This window comes from Bos indicus x Bos taurus, chromosome 25, assembly GCF_003369695.1.
Source record: "Bos indicus x Bos taurus breed Angus x Brahman F1 hybrid chromosome 25, Bos_hybrid_MaternalHap_v2.0, whole genome shotgun sequence".
Taxonomy (NCBI): domain Eukaryota; kingdom Metazoa; phylum Chordata; class Mammalia; order Artiodactyla; family Bovidae; genus Bos; species Bos indicus x Bos taurus.
The window spans coordinates 4,107,344-4,130,576 of NC_040100.1; the positions used below are offsets into that span (position 1 = coordinate 4,107,344).

The window sequence follows — 23,233 nt, forward strand, 5'->3', positions numbered from 1 at the left end:
GAAGTAGGTACTTGACTTCGGTTCCTGCTTCAACATCAGATTTGTCCATAAACAGAAAACCATGAGGATAATGAAATCAAAGGAAAGGACATCTCCTTCTTTAGTTCATGGCTCTCAAAAGCAATTTAAAAGCAGGGTCCTGCTAGGCTTTGCTTGCAGACCAGCTCCTACACATGGCTGGGGTGGTGGGAGCCTGGCTGAGCACTTCTGGGGCCCACGAGGGCCTAGAGCTCACGTCCCTGAGACAGCACCTGTGGTCACGGTCACCCACATCATGGACTTGCGACCAAGGCCAGCCCTGCAGTGCAGCTGTGTTACCCTGAGGGACGTGTCAAACTCCAGACGTCACACACACACACACACACACACACACACAAAACCTGGTCTCATCTGGCCTTCCAGGGTCTGGTCTGCAGCCAGAAGCAGCAGGGTAAACCGCCACAAGGCTGAATTTCATCCCTGCGAGTTGATCTTAGTCCTCAGCACTCACTCTTCACTGTAACCGCCTCTCGCGCCTCACCTTCAGCCTAGGGGAGCCCAGCAATAGGGTTACTGAGTCTCTATCCCTCCTCCCCAAACCAGTGAGGCCTGAGTTCTGTCCCTGAGGGCAGAAAGGACCTGTGACTGAAGCAGACAGACCCCGGCGCTCTGCACAGGGTGGGGAGAGTCTGTGGCGCTGCTGGCAACAGAAGCGGCTAGAATCATATCCAGTCTTCTGACCAGGACCTCAGCAGACTGCGGAGGACACTTCCGGGGGCCCGGCCAGTGAGTTTTCAAACACATTCCATAATGGTCTATGAGATGTCTACAAAAAATTTATTTGAACATATGAAAAGAAACTTTAGGGAACCCAATAAAACAGAGAAGTTCCTCTCCTCAGTGCTGGGGACCACGCTCACAGGATTCCCTGACCTGTACCAAGTGCTGGGTGCAAGCTCGCGATGCCAGTGGTTCAGCCTTGCTCCCTGAGCTGTGGGCGTGGCCTGTGTCTCGGTGGGACGCAGCCCACCCCCGGGGAGGAAAGCCAGGCAGGTGGACTCGGCGACGCTGGTCCCCCATCCATGCCCCTTGGCACAGGTTCAGGGTACGTGTCTGCAACGACACGCCGGACCACAGGCTCACAGTCCTGGCAGCTTCTAAAGGTGCCCGCGTGGCTCCGCAGAGGGCTGGATGATTTTTCTTTCATTGGTCGCATCTGGACTTTTACAGATGTTGACAGGGAGGAGGCGCAAAGATGCTGCTGTCACCGAACTTTGGCACCAACCGGGTCCTGTGGCGAGGAGGGGTCACCTGGCCGCCCCCATGGCCTCCTCTCTGCTCACCGCCCTCTGCCGGGAAGGCTTCCTCCAAACCAGGCATGGAAGGCACGGTGCCAACTCAGCAGTTCACGGAGCCAGGCTAGTGGATGGGCCTGAATGGGAAGGTCATGCCTGAGATGAAGGTGTGCCCGGGGTGCGTGGGCAGGGCAGGGTGGGCAGCCGGGTGGGCTGGCACGGCCCCGTAGCCCAGTGGGGGCGTGTGGATGTGGGGGTAGAACCCAGGGGGGAGTGCCGTGTGGGGCGATTGCTGCACGGGTCCCGAGATCACCAGCTGGAGCAGGCTGCAGAAACAAGGAGAGGGGTTAGGGTGCGCAGGCTCCAACCACACTGCCCGCCTGCCCAGGGCCACTGCAGGGAGGCAGCGGGCGGCTGACGGCACCAGGCCTCTGGGTGAGGAAGGCTGTGTGCTCAGGAGAACGGAGGGGGTGACCTGGAGGCGGTGGGATGTGGACTGGGGGGGCCTGGAGAGGGAGAGGCCACGGTGGGAAACGCCAGGACCCTGCCCACAGTGCCGGGAAGCAGGGGCCCTGCGGTCCACAGGACCCTGCCCACAGCGCCGGGAAGCAGGGGCCCTGCGGTCCATGGGCGTTCTGGACACGGCCTTGGCGTCTGTGGTTCAGGGACGACCGCAGATCACTGTCTGTTTCGGCCTCAGCCATCCATACCCAGGGGGGTCATTGTGATGGAGGGCCACGCTTCTCTGAGGCATTCCAAATGACTGAGTCCCAGCTGAACGCCAAGCACAGCCACAAGGCAGCTGGCCTTGGACGTGACCCTGACATCCAGCGTCCTCAGAGGAGGCCCAGGCCTGGACCCAGTCCTCAACCACTCTCAGGGCCCCCTCCCGTCCCACTCCCACCTCCGGGAGCCTTATTCCTCCCCTCCTGAACTCCCTTCCTCCCGGGTCTGCACCCTCCTCTCTGCAGTTCAGGACGTCCACAGCCTCTGCCTCCCAAGAAGTCCTCCTCCCTCCTGAATTCAATGTCACCTCCACTGCTGGCCCCTTCTGGACCCCCTGGGAGAGTCTCCTCTCTTTTCTCTTGTCCTGTCTGACCCGCCCTCCCCTCCCAGCACAATCAGCAGGGCGTCTTAACCTCCTTACCACCTCGAGCTCGGCCGCAAGGACTCAGCCTAAACACCAATCCCCTCCTTCAGGGCTTCCTCCCCAGCCCCGCTCCCCTGACCTCTGCTCTCCCAGCCTCACCCCAGGGTCTCCACTGTCTCACACAGCCAGGGAATCCCGCCTGCCAGGCCCCCTCCATGCCCCCCAGCTTCCCTGTTGCCCAGGGCCGCGCCGTCCCCTCACATGGCCCTGCTCCACTGCTGGAGTATCTCCAGTGGAACCACTTCATTCCCCTAGGAACCACTGCATTTCATCCTCTCTGTTTCACCCCCCAGACGTCCACCCGGAGCCCCCCGGCCCCTCTTGCCAGCAGCCTGGGGAACAGCCCCTGGCCCATCCTTTGGCCTCAAGTTCAGCCTGCGCTCAGCGGTCACACCTGCCTGCCCTCCTGGGCCCCAGTGGGGCTGGGCGGTGGGGCCCTGGGCGGCTGGGCGCACACACTGTGAGTGTGCCCAGCCACCGGGCACACTCACCTCTGTCCTCACTGCCTGCCAATGACGGCCCTGGAGCCCCACCAACCGTGTTAAAAACCAAGGGGAAGGAACATTCCTCCATATTGAAAAACCCTCGGAAAGAAGCTTAATCATCCAACTAACCTAACTCGGCCATTCTCATTCCTGTAAACCCGCCCACCTGCTCGCTGCGTTCATATATACATTTGCTGTTTTTAGCGAAGACACACGATACTCTGGCCACCTGATGCAAAGAACTGACTCACTGGAAGAGATCCTGATGCTGGGAAAGACTGAAGGCAGGAGGAGAAGGGGACGACAGAGGATGCGATGTTGGATGGCATCACTGCCTTGATGGGCATTAGTTCGAGCAAGCTCCGGGAGATGGTGGTGGACCGGGGAACGGGTGCTGCAGTCCATGGGGACACAAAGAGCCAGACACGACTGCGCAACCGAGCTGACCGGTGCTCCACGCCTCTGATGTAACGTTACCAATTTCCCAAGTGTCCCTGTGGACGGGAGGGCCAGGTTGCTTCCAGCTTCTTCGCTACTAATGATACTGCCTTTGCATGAAACAGCTTTGTACACACAGTTCTTTGCTTCTTAGATTCAATGAAATTAACCTGATTCCAAGAAACCCCTGAGCTATAAGGTGACGGGAGACGGGACAGCAGCGAACGCTTCTGAGGTGCTTCCTGCCTATCAAGTGATGTGCTACCTGCTTCCTGTGTTTTTACTCAATTAATCGTCACAAAAATCCCATGGTCGGGAGCAGGGCACGGGAGGCAGGGGGGGCTCGAGGCAGGTGCCATGGTTTTCTTGATTTTACAGAGAAAACGGAGGGAGCGAGAACATGCCTGAGGTCATACAGATAGGAAGTGGCAAGGCTGGAATTCTTACCAGCAGCTGTGCGACCACACGGTTCCTGCTCCTCGCCACTTTTACCACGGCTTTCCCCCAAATTAGGACAAGAACCACGACCACTGAGGGGGAGACTGCCGGGCACCGTGGACAAGGAACTCTGCAAATGCCACCTCGTTTAAACCTGACTATGACCCTGGAGGCACATAAATCAGCGGAGGGGGAAACTGAGGTGACAAGGCGGCCCAGCGTCACTACAAACCACAGGCAGAACCGCACTCGGAACCTGGTCTGTGGCACCCAATGTCAGGGCGCTGGCCTAACCCACACGCTGTGGCCCAGGGCATGTCCCTGTCCTGCCCCCCTAAGGGCTGTGCCACCATAATGTCACCAATGGTGACACAAGAGCACCACAACACACACCCACACTGACTTCGTCAGCGATGAAGGACACTCAGGGGCTTCCGTGGTGGCTCAAACGGTAAAGCATCTGCCTGCGAGGCAGGACACTAGCAGGAGATGCAGGTTCCAGCCCTGGGCCGGGAAGATCCCCTGGAGGAGGAAATGGCTGCCCACTCCAGTGTTCTTGCCTGGAGAGTTCGATGGACAGAGGAGCCTGGCGGGCTACAGTCCATGGGGTCGCAGAGAGTCAGACACGACTGAGCGACTAAATAACAACAACATCAAAGGACACTCCAGCTCACTCCAGCTTCTTCACTGACACCCAGCAAGACGGCCGCTTTTCTCACCCTCCCGATGGCCGCTCTGCTGGGGCTTCCTCTCCTGTGCGTTACGCTATCACATCCACCCCCTCCCCCACTGATCGGCAGGTCCTGGGGGGTCCCTTACACACAGAAGCCCTAGACCCTGCAGACCAGCTCTACCCAAGGCAGCCAGGACAAGGGGTCCGCCCTGCCCTGCACACCCCCCACCCCGCCTCCACCCCTATGCCAGCCCAGCCGCAAGTCTGGGGAGGGCACTTACTTATTATGAGGCAGCCTGGAGCACAGGGTTCTCAGGTCGTCTGAAATTAAAGGGACAGAGAATTAAGGAACAGCTGGGAGACGACAAGGGGAGAAGCTCCCGGATGTTCAAGGCCGCCGGCAGGACAGTCACAGTGCCTCACTCTCATCTACCACTGCTCGGAAACCGGGCTCTCATTTTTCTTCCGTATTTGCTTTAACACGCCAGGCCCCCAAGAGAAGACATCACTTAGGAAAGAGGGCAGCTCTGCTGAGAACCCGTCAGATGGCTGGGGAAGGGCCCAGAGAAAGCGGATCAAGGCTAAGAGGGAGATATGAAGCACACGTGGGACTGCCGTCAAGGGCTGGGAGCCGGCGCTCAAAGAGCAAAGGCGGGCGTGTCATCAACATCCGGTCATGCTCCCGGGCGAGTTCCAGCACTGAACATAGGAGAATTGAGGAACCCTCTGAACAGGTGATGGGAATGTTTCCTGTACTTGATCATGCATTCCACTGTATATAAATTATGCCACAATAGAAAAGAACTGCACAAAAAGAAGATTCCCTTGGAGGAAGGACATGCAGCTGTTATTATCCACGCTCTGGAGGAGCCCCGGGTCTGGGCAAAACAGCCAGGAGACACCGAGATGTCTCGCTGCGGGGTTCTACCTGGAGGCGTCCCAGGACTTCTGCCCTCCTCCCTGCAGTCACCAAGAAGCAAGACGATTTAAAACCAGAGGAAAGAAGTCCTTGTCCAGAAGACCCTATTTTGGTTTGGTTTTGGTTTTTTTTTCCAATTCTTTTTTTAGGTTTTTTTTGGGGGGGAGGGAAGCCCCTATTTCCCTCCCCAGAGGGGGTGGCACCCCCCACCCCAGGGGGGCCCGGCCAGGCCATCACCCACCTCTCGTGCACAGCAGGGCCCCGGAGGCCATGGCCACCTGCAGAGCCTGTGCAAGCCGGTCCAGGGCAAGCTCGATCTCCTGGGAGGCGTTGAGGGGGTTCAGTTCATCGGCCAACCTGTTCACCTCCTCCACCAGCGGGACCATGTGGTCAAAGAGGACGAGCCCCAGGCGGCCGTACAGGTTCTTCTCGGTCAGGTGCGCCTGCAGCATCAGGAGCACCTGCAGCACGCTGAGGTGCAGCTTGGAGTACAGCAGGTGAGCGGCCCGCTCCGCCCCGCCCGAGTCCTTCGGGACTTTGGCGGCGACGTGGCCATTGGCTAAGGGGGTCTTCTTCTTCCTTTTGTGAGCCAGGGGGGCCTTCACGCACCAGCGGATCAATCCGGTGAGCGGCGTGAGCTCTAAAAATCCTATCGGGAGGTTGGCGGCAATTGGAGTATTCAGGAAGGTGATGAGGATCAACCTGGGGTCCTCCAAGATCCAGTTGACGATCATCTCAAGCAGGTCCAACGGGGGGATGAGATCGTCTGCAAACAAAGATGCGTTCATTCAGAAGGGTCCTCAGGGACAGGAGGAGATGGGAAGATGGACTTCCTAGCTCACAGGACTCACCACCCGATACCCTGTGCCTCTGTCCTCTCCTGAAGATGGTGTGCCTCTGACTCCTCTCCTGGAACAACCCCTCCTGAGGGCTGGTTCTCACCTGACTCAGCGTCCTGGGACCCCCAGCCTGGCCATGGCAGGGCTCAAGAAACGTGTTAAGCAGAAAATTCCCAAGAACTCCATTATCCCTTGAAGATCCCATGTGTCAATTTAAATAAAAATCCACTCTCTGTAACTAGGGGGTTTTTATTCCACTGGAAAAGACCCTGGTGCTGGGAAAGATTGAAGGCAGGAGGAGATGGGGCCAATAGAGGATGAGATGCTTGGATGGCATCACCAACTCAATGGACATGAGTTTGAGCAGACTCTGGGAGATGGTGATGGACAGGGAAGCCTGGCGCACTGCAGTCCATGGGGTCGCAGAGAGTCGGACATGACTGAGCGGCTGCACAACAGTAACGGTCTATATCTAAAACCGCTACCACACGTCCCCCCTTCCCGGGGAGTCGCTTTCGTCCGTGTCTGGTGTCCCCTGTGGTCTATTGTGTGCGGTCAGCCCCGGCCTCCGGCACGACTCCTGCTGCCTGGCACCAGGATCCTTCAGACGCTGAAGCAGATGTTCAGCGCCAGCCCTCGCTTCTGCCGCCAGTTCATCACCTGTCACCGAATAGGTTTGGTGACCGTTACGGTGGCCTTCGGGGAGCAGCTCAGAGTCCAGACAGTGATCTGTCCGCTGCTAATGTTAGCTGCCAGCCCCTGTCTAAGCTAAGCCTGGCCTCCTGTGATCCCCGAGACCTGGGACATTCCACAGCAAAACAGAGAAATTACAACGACAAATGCTGATGCTCATTCTGAGTTAACCACGTGCCAGGCACCAGTCTCCTTCACATGGATTAACTCAACCCTCAAACAACTCATCTATTATATAAAGGATAAGGAAGCTGAGACACCGAGATGTGAAGTCATTTCCTCCAGACTCACTAAAAGTACACAGTGGGGCGACTTCTCCAGCAGTCCAGGGATTAAGACTCCTCCCTCCCAGTGCAGGGGGCCCAGACTAAATTCCTGGTCAGGGAAGATCCCACATGCCACATGGCGTGGCCAAAAAAAAAAAAAAAAGTACATGGTGGGCCCAGACCTGACCCCAGGAGGCTTTTAACAGCGAGGCGACACCACCTATCCTGGGATGGCTGCATACTGCCCCCGGGCTGTCTGTGCGCAAAGCAGCAGACCCCCGGCCTCCTGTCCCCGGGGCTGTGCAGCCTTCAGCTCATGACAAAGCTAAGGCTGACGGAGTCCCTGCCAGGCTGCTGTGGTCCAGGGCCATGCTTGAGACTGGAGAGCTGGGGGGAGTGAGCCCCACGTCAGTGTCAGCCCCCTAGATGCTCTTTCACAGGGGCCACTGGCCTCTCCCCTAAGATTATCTGCTGGTTTGTGAATGAACCGCCCGTTCCCTGCTGCTATGAATGACGGTATCAGGAGGCAGCAGCTGTCTATGAGTTGGACTTGGCGAGGTAAACATTGGTGACTCTGAGTCTGTCCCCTCGACTTCACAAGACGTGTCCATCTGGGAAATGCCAAGTCTCAGACCCACTTTTCCAGCAACCTAGCCCCTCCCCAGCCCTGCACACATCTCAGCTGAGGCATCTCCAGAGCCTGTACACAGCACTTGTACACATGTGCTCTGTGTACACACGTGTGTGTACCTGAGGAACCCATCTCCACAGTCTTGCTTCGGGGAGACCTGAGTTCTCTGCACCCATCGGGCAGGAGGGTGTTGTTTGGTTAGGTGAGCTCCTTTCATTTTGGGGTTTTGGAGGTGGAGACACCCCAGGTAGGCCTTCCCATTACCCGAGCGCTGGCCATGGCAACCACTGTGCTGCTGGCGGACTCCATGCCCGCCCTCTGGGCCACCGCCCTGCAGCCGGTGATTTCCGTGGCTCCAAACTCATCACATTACACACATACAAAAACAGAGAGCTTCTTGTATGCCAATCACATGTTGGCAGTGGTTTAAAAAAGAAAACAGACATCACTGACATATCAGACTGGCAAGCTGACATAAGAGAAAAATACCACGTCTCACATCCATTCGAGCATGTGAGTGGTATTCTGTGAACACTTTTTCCTTCTGCACATGTTAATTAATCCATTTATTAATCCAATGTTAAAACCAATTTCTGTTCTTGTTGCCCTGGAGTAACTGAAGAAAGGGCAACTGCGATGCTGTGAACTTGCTTGAACTAAATCTTTCCTATGAGAAGACAAAGGACCTGAACACTGTTCCCAGCTGTTGAGTGCTCTTGCCTCTGTGCAGAGGGCCAGGAAAGGTGCCCTGCCATGGCGGGGTGCTGCCAAGTCCAGCCACCCATCCCAGACACCAGACCCTAGCTTGCTGGGCTGTCTGCCACCCGGACTGTTCAGAGTCAGCCAGATGGGATTCACTAAGGAGAGTTCCCCATTAGGAAATCCCAGAGATCTAAGTAGCCCATGCCTTTAGCTTTTAGCCTGAAATAAAGTACACATTGCAGAAGGAAAGATAAAAAGACAAAGCATTTGCTGGCTGGGTGGTCAGTGTACATGCCACTGGCAGTCAGCTGAAGCCGTTTCCGAGCTTACCTGATGACAGGTCGTACAGTGCGGTGACAGAGGTGATGAACTGGCAGCAGAAGCGAGGGCTGGCGCTGAGTATCTGCCTCAGCGTCTGGACGGAGCCTGGCACCAGGCAGCAGTAGTCGTCCACGAGGGCCCGGGCCAGCCGCACGCAGTAGGCCACGGGCGTCCGCTGCAAGGAAGCCACAGGCCAGTAACTAGGGGTGCGGAGCGCCCACGCACGTGCAACCATGAACACGCGGTGAAGACCAGAACCGGCAGGACCCCTCCCAGGCAGGGAAGAAGATGTGACCGGCTTACTCGGAAGCAGGGACTGGCAAGCGAAAGCCTGCAGACCAAATCCTCCCTGCCACCTGCTTTTGTTTTATTGAAACACAGCCCTGCTCCTGTGCCACGAGGGCAGAGCTGAGCAGGGGTGACAGAGATCACAGGACCCGCAAAGCCTAGGAGGCTGACTGTCTTGCCCTTTACCTGAAAGGCCTGCTGAGCCCTGCTTTGACGTCTACTTGGGAAAAGTCGTTCTTGACTTCAAGTGGGGAAATGACCGTTTTTGTAACCCTACAGGTAAGACTCTAAAGGTAAAAATTAACAGTTGGTATCACTTTGACGTGCTTTAGGAGTCTGTGAACTGTCATGTGACTTACCGCAGCACTGTCTCAATTTTTCTTACAATCTTCTCCTAGTACAGGTTCCTACATCACCACCCTCTGGTCCTTTTCCCCTCCTGGTCAGATGCCAACCTGCAGCCACATTCAGCAGTTGCTCAGGATGCCATAGTTCCAGGGCTGAAACAGGGCCTGGGTGTCAGGGTGTCGGCAGGGTGTCAGGCCAGGCTGTTCATTTAGGCACTAAGCCAGCCATCCCTACACCTTTCCTCGGAGGAAGCTGCAGCGCGTGTCAAGGGGTGTCAAACCCTGACCCAAGCCACAAGACCCTTTCCCGTTAACATCTGCTTTCACTTTGCTAGAATGCCAGTACAACAGCACCACAAGAGATAAATGGAAAATCACAGGATGAATTTCAAGGCGTTAAACTTGACTTAAGCTAGGTTGCCAAGGGATAAAGGTTATCTCGAGGTTAAAGACAACACGAGAGATGAGTTCAGGGGCCCTAGAAATCAGAATAGTGACAATTAAGGTACGTTTCACCAAGATTTACCTGTGTGCTACAGAGAACAATATGCATTTTTACTAGCCCAATGTTAAAGACGAATAAGATCATAGGAAAAAACATTGAGATAAATTTTTTAAAAACACAAATGTCATCAAGTCCTTGGGAATGAAGCAAGTTTGAGAAACTGAATGTGGTAAATTCTGTTAACTTAGCTGAGGACCACGGTAATAAAATTTTGAGTTAATAATTACTCTAAATGGATTAGGAATTTTTCAACAACTTTGAGTAACAAAAAAGCAAAACAAAATAGATCTTCCAAAAAACTACCCAACACACAATCTACTACTCATGTACAGAGTTGGCTCCAGGCGTGTCCGACTCTTTGTGACCCCATGGACTGTAGCCTGCCAGGCTCCTCTGTCCATTGGATTCTCCAGGCAAGAATACGGCAGTGGGTTGCCATTTCCTCCTTCAGGGGATCTTTCCGACCCAGGGATCGAACCCGTGTCTCTTATGTCTCCTGCATCTGCAGGCGGGTTTACCTTATTTCCCCTTAGATATTTAAAAATACTCTAGAAGGCTTCTATGTCCACATCCATTAGAAGAGCAATCAACTTAGAAGTGGCACTCTGGAACAACTCATAGGCTTACTGATCTATAAAAAACAAGAATACTGAAGTGGGTTGCCACTTCGTTCTCCAGGGGATATTCCCCACCCAGGGATCAAATGTGAGTTTCCTGCATCTCCTATACCGGCAGGTGGATTTTTTTTTTTTTTTACTGAAGGATAATTAATGTACAGAATTTTGTTGTTTTCTGTGGATTCTTTAACATAGGGAAAAAAATTCTCTAGAAACCAAAGTGAAAGTGAAAGTCGCTCAGTCACCTCTGACTCTTTGCAACCCCATGGACTGTATAGTCCCTGGAATTCTCCAGGCTAGAATATTGGAGTGGGTAGCCTTTTCCTTCTCCAGAGGATCTTCCAAACCCAGGGATTGAACCCAGGTCTCCTGCATGGCGGGTGGATTCTTTACCAGCTGAGCCACAAGGTAAACCAGAGACTACTGGAGTGGGTAGCCTATCCCTTCTCCAGGGGATCTTCCCGACCCAGAAATCGAACCGGGGTCTCCTGCATGCAGGCAAATTCTTTACCAACTGAGCTATGAGAGAAACATCTTCAGAGACTTGCAGAAGTACCTGGAGCCAGGACGCTGCACACTCCAACACTGGGATTCGACACACAGCCACTGCCATAGAGACAAGTTTTCCCAACAAGCTCATCCGGCTGTCATCCGCTTTGTTCCCTTGGGGACTGAAAAGGGATGAAAAAATAATCTGCCGGACAGAGTCCTTGGTTTGCTCCTGGAAATAATTGCACATGATTTCAAGAAGTTGGAGCTCCTGCAGTGAATTTAATCTCTGTAAAACAAATCCGGGAGAAGCGGGGAGAAACGAAGCGTATTAATTAATTCACACGGTAAGAAAACACACTATTTTCCCCCAGGGAACTTTTCACCTCCCTAAAGCCCGGGTGCCACGGAGTAGAACTCGATTGTTAAACGTAGGGAAATGTCCCTCTGCGTCATTATGCATCACCCTGTGGGATTCACGGTGACCTACGGTCTCTTCCTTTAACAAAACCTTGGAGACGCAGGGCTCACACACCCCCAAGACGGGCAAATTGGCCGTTGCTGAAAGAACCAGGCCAAGGGCTAGGACGGAGCCGCTGCTGCGAAGGGAGCTCGCGGTGCGGTCGACGCTTGTCACCGGGAAGAAGGGAGCCGGGGTTCACGGATCGGGGCGGGGGGCCTGCCGGCCGCCCGGCGCACCTTGGGCTGCGCGCCGCGCTCCTTGGGCACCTGGAACACGAACTCCTCGAGCAGCTCCACGGGGCCCTTGTCCACGATGGGCAGCGGCGCGCTCTGCAGCTGGCTGCTGAAATAGATGTCCAGGTGGTACAGCACCTCCTTGGCGGCGCTCAGCGCGTCGCGGCGCAGCAGCGAGTGGCGGATGTCGCTCATGGTGCAGCCGCGGCGGCCAGGTCGCCGGGAGCGCCGACGGACTTCCGCTCCGGGGCCCCCGCGGACGCGACAGCCGCCGCCGCCGCCGCCGCCGCCGAGACAAAGAGGCCGCGGCCCGGCCTCCGTCCGCCGACCCGGGGCCTGCGCCGCGGCACCCGCCCGCCCTCCGCCGCCGCCCGCTCGGGCCCGTTCAGGGGGCCATCGCTGACCCCGCCGGCAGCCGGCGGGCGCCCCAGCTGCACGTCGACAGCGCCACCGACAGCCCTGTGAACCAGACGCCGCGGGGCCGCGCTGCAGCGGAGTCGGAGCGCGGCGACGGCGGCCCGCAGGGGCCAAGCGCGGGCGGCGGCGAGGGCCCGCCCTCGGGGAGCGCGCCCCCTAGCGGCCCGGCCCGCGGGAACGGAAGCGGAGGCCCCGCCCACCCTGACCCCGCCCCTGCCGAGGGGGAGCCACACCTCCCCACCCCCCGGCGAAGGCTCCCGGGGCCTGGTGCCCCCCACCCACGCCCCAGAGACCCTCCCGGAGCTCCCCTCGCTTTCTCCACGCGGCGTTCAAAGCTTGCGCATCTGATTTTACCGAGCTTTTCCAAGGACAGGGTGGTGGTGCAGGGCCCTGGCTCAGGCCTCAGCCATTTATTCAAGATTGAATCTAGTCTTAACTCACGGGGCTGCAGTGACGCGGAATGATACCTCCTACCCCGGAGTTCCTATTCCCCAGTGCCCTCTGGAGTGGCCCCGTCTGCCTGGAAGGGCCACAGGGAACCAGTATCCTGCTCCTGAAGACTAAGATCTGAAAATCTAAAAGCCCTCAGCACTTTCTGTGAATCTTTTTCCCTGCGTTCATCTTTCTGCAATGAATTAACTGGGGCTTAGTTTGGGGTTTTAAAAATAGGGCAGAAATGACTTGAATGTGGCCACAAGAGGCCAGTTGAGGGCAGGCAAGAGGCCACAGGGATGTGCTTCCTGTAAAAGGCCCATCCTAGCCTGCAGGTGGGTCAAGGTGAGGATGCTGGATGTGGGTCAGGACTTAAAAAAAAAAAAAGCCATGGTCTTTCCCTGGGAAAGATGGAAAGGATCAAAGAGGCTGCATCCAGGGACAATTCCAAATTACAGGGACCCTCCTGCACATCGGTGGACACAGCCATAAGGCCCCTCCCATCTAGGTGCCCAGCCTGAGACCAAGGTCAAGAGGAACCTCTGAGAAGTCACCTTTGAGTCCCTTGGCACCAGGATTTCAGAGATGCTCTGTTCAGCCAGCTGACTGAACAGAGGATAAAAGGGCTTATTAGCAGGGTACCTGGCAAGGATTAGACACCCAGCAAATACTAATTTCCCCTCCTCTCCTTAACCACTGAAAGCCAACTCATAAACACAGCAGAAACCAGAAAAACAAATAGACCAACGCTTACAACGTACCCATGTGTATAAATAAATGTAACTGTATTTGAAAGGCAGCAGCACTCTTCCCAGCCCTATTTCTCCTTTCTCTCGTAACATGCAGTAGCAGGTAGAAAGATCTCCCGAAGGTTGCTCCAAAGCCCATGCGAGTGGATGTTCCGGTAGGCCTGGGGCTCCGCTGCTGGGGGCCTGGCCACGTGGGGACAGTGCTGGCACCAGGCTCGGTCGCCTTTGTACCACTCGTTAGTGGTCTGGTTGGTGGCGGCCAGGTACAGACAGAAGCACAGATAGCCCCCCAGGAGGAAGCTCAGCACCACGACAAAGCCCACCAGGAAGACGATCCTTGGGAAGGTCAGGAACAGGTACTGGGGACAAAGAAGCATCACGTTAGACAGCCAGGCTGTGACCCAAGTCAGGGTCACCCCACCAGCCAGGGTCTTGTCCACACACATGGCGGAGCTGCCTCCCCAGCTCCCCAATCTCTGACCCACTGAAGACAATCAGAAACACAAATGGCACAGACAGCCCAGGAGGAAATCCTGGCGTGTGTAAGAACGTCATATGGGATAAACGGAGTGCGGACATTGAGGAAAAGGGGAAGGACACTCGGGAAATGGTGTTATGCCAGGTGGCTATGCAGAAAATAAACAAAAATAAATGCAGATCTTAGTTCATACATCAACACAAAGTCCAGACAGACAGAAGAGATCAGTCTCTCTCTGAAAACAATATGACCACAGAAATACATGTATAAGGGTATTCACTGTAACATCAGCCCCTCTTCCCAAAAGAAACAGGTTAAATGTCCATCCAGGAGGTAGAACAAAACTCTGGGATAGTTACGCTATGGAACAATAAGGAGCCATTAAAGTGAGGTCAATGTTTGTGCATTAATTTGGAAAAGATGCTGGAAATATATTGCCCAATGAGAAAGACAAAATGCAAAAATCACCATGGAATCCTGTTTGTGTAAAAATAAAGCTAACTCTGTGAAGGTGTATGGCTATATAAAACAGATTCAGGGGGGAAAAAGCCTGAAATAAACAACAAACTATAAAGGCGTTTGCCTCTGGAGAGTGAAATTGTTGGGAGAGAAATAATTTCCAGTTTATATTTTATTTTTGTCCAATATAGTTCAAATTTTCTTTTCACTCCTAGCTTTATAGAGAGATAACTGACAAATAACATTGTGAAAGTTTAAGGTGTAACAATGTAATATACAACATAATGATTATCTATATTATACTGGTGAAACGATCACAGTAATGTTAGTTAACACATCAGTCACCTCCTATAGTTATAATGTGTTATCCTAGTATCAAATAGATAAATAGAGAGCATAACACACACACAAAAACACCCTAAAATGGACTTATCATACAATCCACAATCACACTGAATACCTATTTTCATACAGCAGCTTATAAATGGAAGTTCATAGCAGCCTCATCAGTAACAGTCCAAAACTGGAAATTATCCAAATGTCCCTCAAAGGGTAACTGATTAAACAAACTGACCCATCCACACCATAGAATATGGTGTGGCAGTAAGAAGGAATGAACTACTGATACAGGGAAACACCTGGATGGATCTCAAAGAAACTGTGGTGAGTGGAAAAAACCAACCCCAAACTGCTACTGTGGGGTTCCATGGAGGTAACAATCACGAAATAACGTAATGATAGACAGGACAGGTGGGTGGGAGCTGGGCGTTAGGGATGTGGGGAAGAGGCTGTGGGGATCAGGGGTACCACCGAGCGTCTGCAGTGATGGACAGAAGACCACCTTGACTGCAGTGGCTGTTCTGCAAACAGCCCGCAATGCAGTTACCTGAACAAGAAAGACAGTGTCGACAACCTGCAAGTGGCCAAGGTCATCGACGTAGGTCTGCAGGTACACGTCTGACATCACCACCAGCCGGACCAGGAACACGGTGCTCACCACGGCCATGGTGGCAGCCGAGGCCGTCAGCGTGAAGAGGTAGGAGAGGAAGTACCGGGTGTTCCAGGCCCCGATGCAGTTGTTCACCCACACACAGTGATGGTCAAACCGGTGCACACACCGGTTACACACACCTGCACAGCAACAGGGGAGCCACAACCCTGCGTCGATCCTTGGTAACAACACCAGGCACACCTCCCGAGAACGCGACACACGGACACGAGCTGAAGGCTGGGGGAAACGGCAGCTGCCGCCACGTTTTCAGAACCTCGGTGTAAATACAGGGGCCAATGCAGTAGCCACGTGTGGGGACCGAGGCCTTGAAACACGGCTACAAGAACCACCTGAAGGAATACTTGTTGACAGTGATAAATTCACACTTGTTTTCCAATTTATGCGATGCTCCTTTGAGTTCAATGTGAGTTAACACTGAGGTGACACAGTACTTAGTGAACTCACTTTATTTAGATATAATTTTAAAACTGATGCTTCCGCTTAAAAGTCACATCAGTTTTTTGGATAAAGATGAATCATCACGTCAATGTAGATGTGGATATTAAAGGAAAAGGACGTTTTGGTACTGACTCAGTCACTGAAAAACTATTACCAATGTCTAGAAGAGCTTGGGTATATGAATCAGTTCTTCCAACTATAAATTTTAAGAACTCTAAATACACATCAAGAATGTCCAATAAAAAATTGATGTTTACTGACTGAGATGTACCAGTGATGTAAAAAACACAATTAATTCCAAGGAATTAGTATGAAAAGGGAACATAAACAATCCACGAGTGATATTTTTATTTTTTCTATTGATTACGCGTTAAGATGGCGTTTTAGGTATGTTAGGTTAAATGAAACACATATTAATTTTGTCCATTTCTTGTTTACTTTTGCAATGCGGCTACTGGAAAATTTAAAATCCCCTACACTGCTCACAGGACGCTCCTGTTGGACAGCAGCGATCCAGTATCTCGGGCATGCCCTGAGAGTAGGCTCTGCCAGGACTCAAGTCAGCAAACGCAACATCCCACAGAAGCATCTCTTGGGCAGCAAGCCCAGCCAACAAGGACAGGCTGTCGGACCCAGAGCTGAAGGCTGCTCACGAGAACACAAGGCTTCACCCCCAGGTATGTTAAAGAAACCATGATCAGGTCCCTACCGGCAGTGGCCGCTTCTACATGTATGTAACATTCTCTGACAGACAGAACCCACTTGTCTGCGGGGCGAGGGCGGAGCTGGAGGCCAAGGCCAGACTTACTGCAGTGCTTGGACCGCGCCGGTTTCCTTAAATCACAAGTAGGGCACCTCACGTTCTTTGGGAACATCACTCCATCGAATTCATAAACTTGAAGGAACAGTAACTCATTTGCTTTTGTTATGGTGCCTGAAAAAAGGAAGCACACGTTGTCAGTTTTGAGCTACACAGTCGACTGGGTGTTCAAGCAATCTGTCCTGGCAAAATACAACCAACATTGCTATGTTTAGTATTCCAAATAATTTATTTTTTAAATTAACAGCTTTATTGAGATACAGTTCATAAAACCAACTGACTTGTTTGTAGTGTGCCATTCGGTGGTTTTTACACTCACAGAGTTGCACAACCATCACAAGCAGCGTTAGAACATTTGCATCACCCCAACAAGAAACCCTTTAACAGTCACTCTTCACTTCTCTCTAGTCCCACGGCCCCTGGCAACCACTAATCTACTTTCTGTCTCTATGGATTTGCCTTTTTTGAACACTTCCTATAAATGGAATCATACAATATGTGGTCTTTTTTTACCTGGCTTCTTTCAGTGAGCATAATGTTTTCAAGGTTTTTCCACGTTACAGCATGTATAAGTACTTATTCCTCCTTATGGCTGAGTAACATTCCACTGAAGAAGTATATCTCATTTTATCTATTCATTAGTTAGTGCACCTTTAGTCTTTCAAAAATAGAAGTTAAAATAAAAAAAATACCCAGCAAGTATCCAGCAAAAAACAGTGTAATAATATCAGACAGAGGAGCCTTGAGAACAGTGCATTACTAGTAACAGAGAGGCTCATTTAGAAAAAAGAATCCAGAGATAATACTAATTCTAAACTTAAATACTCCTGAGTATATATAACTATTATACACACATAAATATTTAACAGCTTCAAAATATGTGAAGAAAAAAATCTGTCAAACCTACCATTAGAATGAGATCACATACTCTCTGACTAATCAATCAAAAAAACTTAGTACGAATATAAAAGATCTCAACATAATTAACATCTTCATCTAATGGGCTTAAACAGTTGCCTGTATCTAAGAACTAGACGATATATACTCTTTAAGAAAACATGGATTATTTATAGAAACTGACCACATACCTGGGCATAATGCAAATATCACTAACCATTTTAAAAGAAAATGTATCATACAGACTGAAAGCTCTGTACATAATACAATTAAGTGAAAGTGTCAAAAAATAAAAGTGTATCGCAATTTTTAAATAGTTTTAAATAATCTGTGAGGCAAAGAAGCAAAAAATAAAGTTAAAAAAAAAGAAAGCACACCTGTGTGCGTGAAGAAGGACAAAAATAAAATTAGAAAACACTCAAACGGAAAGATCAGGCTTCCCTGGCAACTCAGTAAAGAATATGCCTGCCAGTGCAGGAGACACGGGTTCGATCCCTGGTCTGGGAAGATCCCACATGCCTCAAAGGCAACGAAGCCCGTGCACCACAACTATTGAGCCTGTGCTCTAGAGCCCAGGAACCGCAACCACTGACGCCCACGGGCCCTAGAGCCTGTGCTCAGCAACAAGAGAAGCCCGCGCACCACGACGAAGAGGAGTCCTCACTCGTCACGAGAGAAGAGCCCGAGTAGCACCAGAGACTCCGCACTGCCATAAATAAATAAATACAATTTAAAACACACAAACCTGAAAGTTCATGCACACCTTACATACCAACTCTTCTGCAAAGCCCTGAGAGGGATCACTACTTGTTTGTAATACTGTCAACGAGTCTGACAGTTGAGCTGTCACCAGTTTCTATACTAAGAGCCTCAACTTACCAGGGTTGGTTACACAACTTAGGGTGAAAAAAAGCAGGTTTACAATCAGCAGCAGATAAGGCAGAAAAAGGTAATACAAAGAGAACTCCAGCTGTTGACAGAGGCCGAAAATTTCCCAGGTGTACTCGGTATAAACCATCCCTTGCAGGATGAGATGCAGGACAACAAAGGTGTAGTTTCTGAAAGAAACAGGTAGATGGCTTGTCACAGGGGCTTCCTGTGAAAACTGGTGCATGCTATGGAATTAAAAGATGCTTACTGCTTGGAGGAAAAGCTATGACCAACCTGGACAGCGTATTCAAAAGCAGAGACATTACTTTGCCAACAAAGGTCCGTCTAGTCAAAGCTATGGTTTTTCCAGGAGTCATGTATGGATGCGAGAATTGGACTATAAAGAAATCTGAGTGCTGAAGAATTGATGCTTTTGAACTGTGGTGTTGGAGAAGACTCTTGAGAGTCCCTTGGACTGCAAGGAGATCCAACCAGTCCATCCTAAAGGAGCTCAGTCCTGAATATTCATTGGAAGGACTGATGCTGAAGCTGAAACTTCAATACTGTGGCCACCTGATGCGAAGAACTGACTCATTGGAAAAGACCCTGATGCTGGGAAAGATTGAAGGCAGGAGGAGAAGGGGACAACAGACAATGAGATGGTTGGATGGCATCACCAACTCGATGGACATGAGTTTGAGCAAGCTCCGGGAGTTGGTAACAGACAGGGAAGCCTGGCGTGCTGCAGTCCATGGGGTCGCAGAGTCAGACACAACTGAGCAACTGAACTGAACTGATGCTATGGAAAGTGAACCAAGGGACACCACTTCTTCTGGGCTTGAGTAAGAGTAATCATTGAAACCTTTCACCTACTGCCTACCACACAGCAAGGATTCAATAAATCTTATCAATTATCATCATCATCTTTGTTGGGAATTGAGGTCTCAATATTAGATACATTTCTTTTTATAGAAATCCGTGTCAATATTTTCTCTTTCTTTAAATATTTCTATTTAAAATTAGGTATGTTGAAACCCCAAAGATATAAGGCAGATTATCCATGAGTAGAGGGTCTGAACCCAGGAGTCTTGATCCCTCCAGCATCGTGCCCCCTAACACACTGGAAACAAACAAGGAACCTCCTGAAGCCAGAGGACAGCAACAGCTAACAAGCTAAACAGGATAGAAAATACTACTAACACTTAAAACTCTGAAATAGGAATACCTTGTATGGAAGAGGTAATGAAGCACGCTTAGCATGGCTCTCTGAAGACATTCTGGAATTATATATGAAAATACCTAAAACAAAAAAGAAGGCTTCAGTTTCATTTCTCGTTATCCACCCCCAACTCCTAAACAAATTAGATGCTTCACTTTCACCCTGCAATACTGGTAATATTAAGGCATGTTTCTTCTATTGGGCAGAGAACTGATCTAAGTGAGAACAGAGGAGGGCTTCCTGCAGCAGGCCTTCCTTTGATGCCCACTCCTCCGTTTCTACCCTGACCTCACACAAGGCACCAACTGGAGGTCTTCAGGCAAAGGGGGGTGAGCAAAGGGGCTGGATCAGGTGATGCTAATGTGAACTGCTAACAAAACCTTTCCCTGCCCTGCGTTCAATCCGAAGTCCCAGAGTCCACTGGGCATTAGCCTGGGTCCCTCCCAGCCAACTCCCTCCCAAGGCGCTTCACCCCAACTCTGCTCACTCTGATCCCTGGAGTGTGGGTAGCCTGATATTCGGCTTTCTGTTCACACAAGCCCCAGTTTCACCCATCAGGGCCCTCCAGGCATACACTTCTCACATTCATGCCCAATTACAGGCATCAAATCCAGGGAAACAGCCAGTCTTGAGAATGATAGCTTTGGAATATACCACAACTGCCATAAGTAAAAGAACAAGTGAACGAACAAATAAAAATGGCATCACCTTTTCGTTCTGATGGAAAACTGGCGAGCCTTTCGTGTGTGTGTGTGCGCGTGTGTACTCAGTCGTGTTCAACTCTTTGTGACCACATGAACTGTAGCCCATCAGGCTCCTCTGTCCATGGGATTTCCCAGGCAAGAACGCTGGAGTGGGTTGCCATGCCCTCCTCCAAGGGATCTTCCTGACCCAGGGGTTGAACCCGCGTCTCTTTTGTCTCCTGCACTGGCAGGCAGGTTCTTCACCACTAGCGCCCCGAGAAGCCCAAGCCTTTTAGACCGGTGGTATTCAAGTGGTCTCCAATCATCACTGTTACCTGTGCTCCTCTGCTGATCAGGCCTTGCAAGTAATGGGTTTTCGAGCCTATGCAGATCATCACAAAACCAAGCAGCACCAAAGCCAGGTAGAGCAAGAAGAGAACCAGAAAGTCCATCCTGGGGCTATGAAAAAACACAAACAGTGTGACTGCTACTGAGGGATGTATTCTAACACATATTCGCAGACACTGATTCCCTAAGTGGCTCCTCAAACAGAATTCTTCAGCCTTCTAGCACAAACTGCCTCTCAGTGGGGCTACTCGCCTGGTCATCCTTCAAGAGTTTCCTAATCAAACCACTGTGGTCTGTCTTGTGGCATTTCCTGCCTGCAAATCCCACAATCAGTGGGGGAGAATATGCAGAAAGCATCGGTCTTCCCTCAAATAGCACACTGATATGAAATGTACCCAAGAGAATCTGCTAACAATATTATTGGAAAGAGGGTCCAGCAGAGGAGGTCAGGGGCCAGGATCAGTAATGGCGTCTTACGAAGCAACCCTCCAGGCCAGTGACCCCAACAATCAGGGACCACCCTGGGGGACCAGAGTCAACAAACAGGCAGGCCTATATTAAGAAACTGGAAACGGTTACTCTGGGCCTTGGCAGATATGATTCTGGGCAGAACTTTCAACTGAGATAACCAAACTGGAAACTCTACACGACATAAGACAGAAGAAATAAAGAGCAGTAATTCTCACGAGGTGATTCGGGGTCCCCAGCCTACATATTTCTTTTATCTGGATAGCTTTCAGCCGACAGCTCTGGCGTTCCTCCTCCGAACATTCACTGAGAACTCAAACGGCATCTCCTCTTGCGCAGCGGCGTGCGCCTGGAGCAACGAGTGGCACCCAAAGCTACGGGAGACATGGTTCCCCTAGGAGGCTGGATCTGGCTGCAGAGACATCAATTCAACACACACGATATAATAGACTAGGAGTCAGGGGCGGACTCTACTGTGGGAAAGAATGTGAAAGTCAGAGGATGTTGTGCCCCCGCAGGGTGAATGGGAATTTTAAGATTTCGAGAGGGCAAAAAAGCTAATCGGGAAGAAATAACCCAAGAGACTTGGATCTTGGTGTTTATCCCTATACTTAAGGAGCCCACGCTGGGGACCCAACAGAAGGGCATTCCCGAGGCTACACTCCGTCCGAAGATCCCAGCAGCTCCGGCCATTTCCCCAGGAGCCAAAGCAGGGCGGGGGGGGGGGGGGGGGCGGGGTTAGAAAGATCGGAGGGAACACGGAGGGTGTCTGGGCGCCGGGCAGCCCCACACAACGGGAAAGGACTGGTCAGACGGGGAGACGTACGACCCTGCGCCAGCCCGGGTACCTAACACCCGAGCGGAGGCTGACTTACCGCCGGGATCTGCCAACAACCAGCTTTGCCCTGGCCGGCGCCTCCAGGGCGCGTCCCCAGACTTCCGGCGGACACGTGACGTCACATGCGACGCTATTGTTGGCCCGCTCGACTTCCGGCGGAAGTGCTTGCGGAAGGCCGCAGGGGCGGAGCTGTTTGTGGCGTTCTGCTCCCTTTGAGGCGTCTCTAGTTTCCCGATTGGGCACTTCCAGACCGACGACTGGAGGTCCAGTTTTGGAGAGCCGTTGTCAAAAATCTTACAAAAGACTGTCCCAGGCCTGGTGCGGGTGAGGACGCCGGTGTTGTGAAGCAAACCTAGCCACCCGCTGATCTGAGTAGAGCCCAGTCAGGGCTGGGCTCCCAGCCGTGCAGGGGCCGGGGCAGCCCAGGACAGGCACACCTTGGCGCTCGTACACTGTGTATTCGTGATGAACAGTTTGCTTTGCTTTCTGCCAGTTGCACCGTTTGGACTCGTCTGAACCTTTCCAGTGGCTTTGCTCCTGCTGTCTCAGAACAGCTCTGAACATCCTGCCCCTGGGTGGTTGAGGATTGTTTGACTCCAAATATGGACGATAAGAAGGAAGGTTGTTTAATGATAGTTGAACCTGGAGAGAGAAAAGCTGCTTCCAAACATAGCATTGAGAAGGCTCCTATGGGGTGTTCCTTTGCCCTGACACCTCAGAATCCGCTGAGACCGGTCTATTCTCGATGCCTCTGAAAACATGAGCCAGACCTATCCTCCCTTTGAGGGGAAATGTCTGTGATCTCCAAACATGGACATTAAAGCGCTTCTCTTTGCCTGTCTTTGCTATATACCCCCAGCTTATTGATTCTTCTTCTTTCCTTCTTTCTTTCTTTTTTTCTTTTTATAAAACTTCCCAAGCTGGTCACTTTCTGACACATTATGTGAAAGGCATTCATGAACTTGAGGACACAGAATCGAGAAACAAAACCCAAAAATCAGAAAATATGATAGCACCAGGGAGGTCTGTGGTTATGGATGGAGCCACATCAAGTGTGCGGAGTGGCTGGATTTCATCAGTGTTTTCTGTGGGCTCATCACCCTGCTGGTTAATTCTGAGCTGGTAGTTAAGTATTTTGATTAGCTTTCATCACTCATAAGCACCGAGTTTTATTTTTAACCCCATTCATTTTTCTTTAGATGGTTTCATTTGGGCCTCACTTTAAATCTTGGTTTGATTACTAGGGTATATTGTGCTGGACTGCTTTTCTTTCATTTTTTTAAATTTATGCAAGTAATACTATATTGTGTTCTCCTTGTAAAAGAGTCAAACTA

General features: G+C 51.6%; 2 protein-coding genes across 3 annotated transcripts; both read right to left on the reverse strand.

Moving 5' to 3' along the window:
* Nucleotides 1–795: 795 nt before the first annotated feature.
* C25H7orf26 (chromosome 25 C7orf26 homolog) lies at nt 796–12,325 on the reverse strand. The gene is made up of 6 exons (XM_027527518.1): nt 11,775–12,325; nt 11,143–11,364; nt 8,839–9,004; nt 5,619–6,143; nt 4,740–4,779; nt 796–1,600 (listed from the first exon to the last, which is right to left on the reverse strand). The coding sequence occupies exons 1-6, from the start codon at nt 11,964–11,966 to the stop codon at nt 1,399–1,401; spliced, it is 1,347 nt and encodes a 448-aa protein (XP_027383319.1). The 5' UTR covers nt 11,967–12,325; the 3' UTR covers nt 796–1,398.
* A 1,056-nt stretch (nt 12,326–13,381) lies between these two features.
* Nucleotides 13,382–22,407, reverse strand: ZDHHC4 (zinc finger DHHC-type containing 4). 2 transcript variants are annotated; one of them, XM_027527520.1, is made up of 8 exons: nt 21,937–22,407; nt 21,280–21,473; nt 20,581–20,704; nt 19,569–19,642; nt 18,353–18,531; nt 16,565–16,690; nt 15,193–15,437; nt 13,382–13,728 (listed from the first exon to the last, which is right to left on the reverse strand). In XM_027527520.1, exons 3-8 carry the CDS (start codon nt 20,695–20,697, stop codon nt 13,438–13,440), a joined length of 1,032 nt encoding a protein of 343 aa, XP_027383321.1. In that variant the 5' UTR covers nt 20,698–20,704; nt 21,280–21,473; nt 21,937–22,407; the 3' UTR covers nt 13,382–13,437. The 2 variants fall into 2 exon arrangements, with proteins under 2 accessions (XP_027383321.1, XP_027383320.1); XM_027527519.1 differs by having other exon boundaries at nt 21,306–21,473; nt 21,937–22,044.
* Nucleotides 22,408–23,233: the final 826 nt, after the last annotated feature.